This window comes from Rhagoletis zephyria, unplaced genomic scaffold (assembly GCF_001687245.7).
Source record: "Rhagoletis zephyria isolate East Lansing unplaced genomic scaffold, Rhagoletis_zephyria_1.1 Rzeph_scaffold_26472, whole genome shotgun sequence".
Lineage (NCBI taxonomy): Eukaryota > Metazoa > Arthropoda > Insecta > Diptera > Tephritidae > Rhagoletis > Rhagoletis zephyria.
In genome coordinates, this window is record NW_016183530.1 from 1 (window position 1) to 3,480 (window position 3,480).

The 3,480-nt window shown below is 41.4% G+C and overlaps 1 protein-coding gene across 1 annotated transcript; it reads left to right on the forward strand.

Annotated features, from left to right (window-relative positions):
• Nucleotides 1-2,003: 2,003 nt before the first annotated feature.
• Nucleotides 2,004-3,453, forward strand: LOC108382347 (dynein beta chain, ciliary-like). Its single transcript, XM_017638733.1, has 3 exons — nucleotides 2,004-2,264; nucleotides 2,343-2,705; nucleotides 2,767-3,453. The coding sequence occupies exons 1-3, from the start codon at nucleotides 2,013-2,015 to the stop codon at nucleotides 3,451-3,453; spliced, it is 1,302 nt and encodes a 433-aa protein (XP_017494222.1). The 5' UTR covers nucleotides 2,004-2,012.
• Nucleotides 3,454-3,480: the final 27 nt, after the last annotated feature.

Genomic DNA, 3,480 nt, shown 5'->3' on the forward strand with positions numbered 1-3,480 from the left:
GAGCCAAGCACTTGTATAAGCAAATCCAATTTTTGGCAGCAAATGTCAGGTACGCGGTTCTTCAGCCAGCATGACGATACGCGGTTTTGTCCTTTAAACGACGATATGTGTTATCTCCTTATCAGAGGTAAGGTAATCAAAGCTCACATTGCTGTTTCCGTTACAACGCCGCGCCGGCAAATTATTCATTTCCGTTAAGAAAATTATTCGCTAAATTAATTACATTCTCACAGCTTAAATACTTCCTTTCTAAGACTCTATTATTAGAGAATTAGACCTACATACGTAAGTGTTGCGTTGTCTTGCATCGTAAAGTTTATACAGGTTTAATATGTCAACATATGCATAGTATACTTTAGGGCGGGTCAACTAGTATGGGAGATTTTTTCAACTTTGCACGTATAGCACATAAGGTTTCTACGTGTAATTCTAAGCAAATTTGACAGCGGACCTGTTGGCCAAGAATATATATATGGACGCGATTTTCGGAATCACGACCGAGGTCGATGGTGAGGCCATGAGGATGGCTCACTTGCTAAATGTTTACGCAGATGGGACAAGGGTGTAGACGTGCCAGCTCGAGCTTAGTAAGTCTTATAAGCTTTCGAACAATTGTAGCATTAGCCAAATAAATTGACAAATAGATCTGTAAATTGACAGCCAAGTTGTGATAGAGGCACTGTTATCGTTGGTGATTAAATTTAAGCTGATATGGATGTACACATCTACTGGGTTCCGAGGCCGATAAATAGACTAAGAAGCGATTAAACGGGAGCATTATCAGCACACATTCCTGCAGGCAGGAATGTTTTGAACTAAGGTTTTTAGAATTATGTGCAGAGTATACAAAAGCAAGCAGAAAAGCTTATTTTATCTTTCATTTCTGCGACACATGTTCTTCTACTTGATTAGATCTGCAACCGCCTAAGCGATTCTAGCCGAGTCTAGCAAATGCTAAGTGCAGCCAAGTCCTTGTCCAACCTGGGTTTCGCATGAAAAAACACCATCACCCTTAGCAGTCTGGGTATGAATTTCCTGCAGTTAGGCTTTCTACCGAATATGGAGGCTGTTGCCGAAAATGAATAAAACAAAATGTTAGAGTTCGGCGAGAGTACTACATGCCCTTCATCAATGCTCTTGGTTTCCTGAAATTTCCTTTGTAATATCGTTGTAATATTTTTGATAACGTAATGGGACTCAATGGTTCTTGCGAAACCACGCAGTGGCTAGTAGGCCTAACCTTACTTGCCTTTTGGAAGTTTCACCAAGTGTAGAAGGGCGTTTCTGCATTAAATTCAATTTTTTTTAACAAATTGTAAGGAGTTTAAGAAAGGAGTAGAAATTTTACGAACTCTCAGCGTTTCTTGACTCATCTTCAGCGATTTCCGGAACTATTTTGGAGTCATGTTTACACATTTCTAGGAGTCTTATTGGAATAAGGTCTGACCATTTCTTACTATTTTTTTTTTAATTCCAAAAACCTTCAAAAGAAAGGTAATTTTTCGAAGTTTACAGAAAAACCTTCCCAAAAGAAATCAAAAACAGGACTCTTCATATTCTTGTTTTAGAATGCGGGGTTTCTTATCTCTGGTAAACTTCGTATATGGCTTTTCTCCAGCTATGCTGAGAAATTCGTAAAGCATAATTATTATTTTTTTTTACTTAAAGATATCTCTTTTTGAATTCCGAGAAAAGACTATTTAGCATGCTTGATTCACACAGTTAAATTCGCTTTGACGGTTGCAACGCCAGAGGATGTCATGGCGTTGAAAATACTACATTGGAAGTCTGTAGAGGCCCTAAGTCAGATTATTCCGAAAAATATATCCTTGAGACTTCTTCATATTCAGGTGCATATCTCGTGAAATCGGTTGAGATTTATAAAGCGTCAAAATCCATTTACGTCGTCCCACTGTTGTAGTCCCTAATTTCAATTCAATATGAATGGAAGGTTGGACGCCAAAAATGTCAAGTTTTAATAATGATTTTTAATGTAGTCGCTGCATCTTGTAATGGGCGGCGCACCCGCTGGCCCGGCAGGCACCGGCAAAACCGAAACCACAAAAGATCTGGGGCGAGCACTTGGCATGATGGTTTACGTTTTTAACTGCTCGGAGCAAATGGACTACAAGTCTTGTGGCAACATCTATAAAGGACTAGCGCAAACTGGCGCTTGGGGTTGTTTTGATGAATTCAATCGCATTGCAGTGGAGGTGCTGTCGGTTGTAGCCGTGCAGGTGAAGACTATACAAGACGCAATTAAGGTACAATTAACTAAACATGCACTTGAAAAAAGTACTACAGAACGCCGGGTAGTAAACCTGTGACCTAACTTGTTATAGATGCATCGTGAGCGTTTTACATTTATGGGCGAGTCCATTGCCTTGGTGCCAACGGTGGGTATATTCATCACACTTAATCCCGGCTACGCGGGACGTACTGAATTGCCTGAAAATTTGAAGACGCTCTTTCGCCCTTGCGCCATGGTCGTACCAGATTTTGCGCTCATTTGCGAAATCATGCTAATGGCTGAGGGCTTTCAAGATGCGCGCATACTTGCACGCAAATTTATAACGCTTTACACACTGTGCCGAGAACTGTTGTCCAAGCAGGATCACTACGATTGGGGATTGCGCGCTATCAAGTCTGTCTTGGTGGTGGCGGGCACATTAAAGCGCGACGATCACAGTCGACCGGAAGATCAGGTGAGTAGCATTGAATTTGTTTTTCGTGCAGTTACTGTTATATTATATATTGATTCCTAAGGTGCTCATGCGTGCTTTGCGCGATTTCAACATACCGAAAATTGTTACCGAGGATGTGGCCATATTCATGGGCCTTATTGGTGATCTCTTTCCCACATTGGATGTGCCGCGCAAGCGCATTTTTGAGTTTGAAAAAACTATAAGGCGTGCAGTTAATGAGAACAAGCTGCAACCTGAGGAAGGCTTTCTAATGAAAGTTGTGCAACTGCAAGATCTTTTAGATGTTCGACATTCAGTTTTCATTGTCGGCAACACTGGCACAGGAAAAACTAAAATTTGGCAAACACTTCTTGAAACCTATCGCATACAGAAATTGAAACCGGTCTGTAGTGTAATCAATCCAAAAGCCTTATCGAATGATGAACTATTCGGAGTTGTCAATCCGACAACGCGCGAATGGAAGGATGGTCTCTTCTCATCGATAATGCGCGAACAGACAAATTTACCAGCAGGCTACCCCAAGTGGATTGTGCTTGATGGCGATATTGACCCCATGTGGATCGAGAGTTTGAATACACTGATGGATGACAATAAAATATTAACGCTCGCAAGCAACGAACGGATCACTTTGAAGCGAGAAATGCGATTGCTCTTTGAGGTGGGTCACCTCAAGGCGGCCACACCAGCCACGGTTTCTAGGGCTGGTATTTTGTATATTAACCCACAAGACATGGGCTGGGCTCCGTAAGTTGTGAGACATGAAAGAAAACTAAGT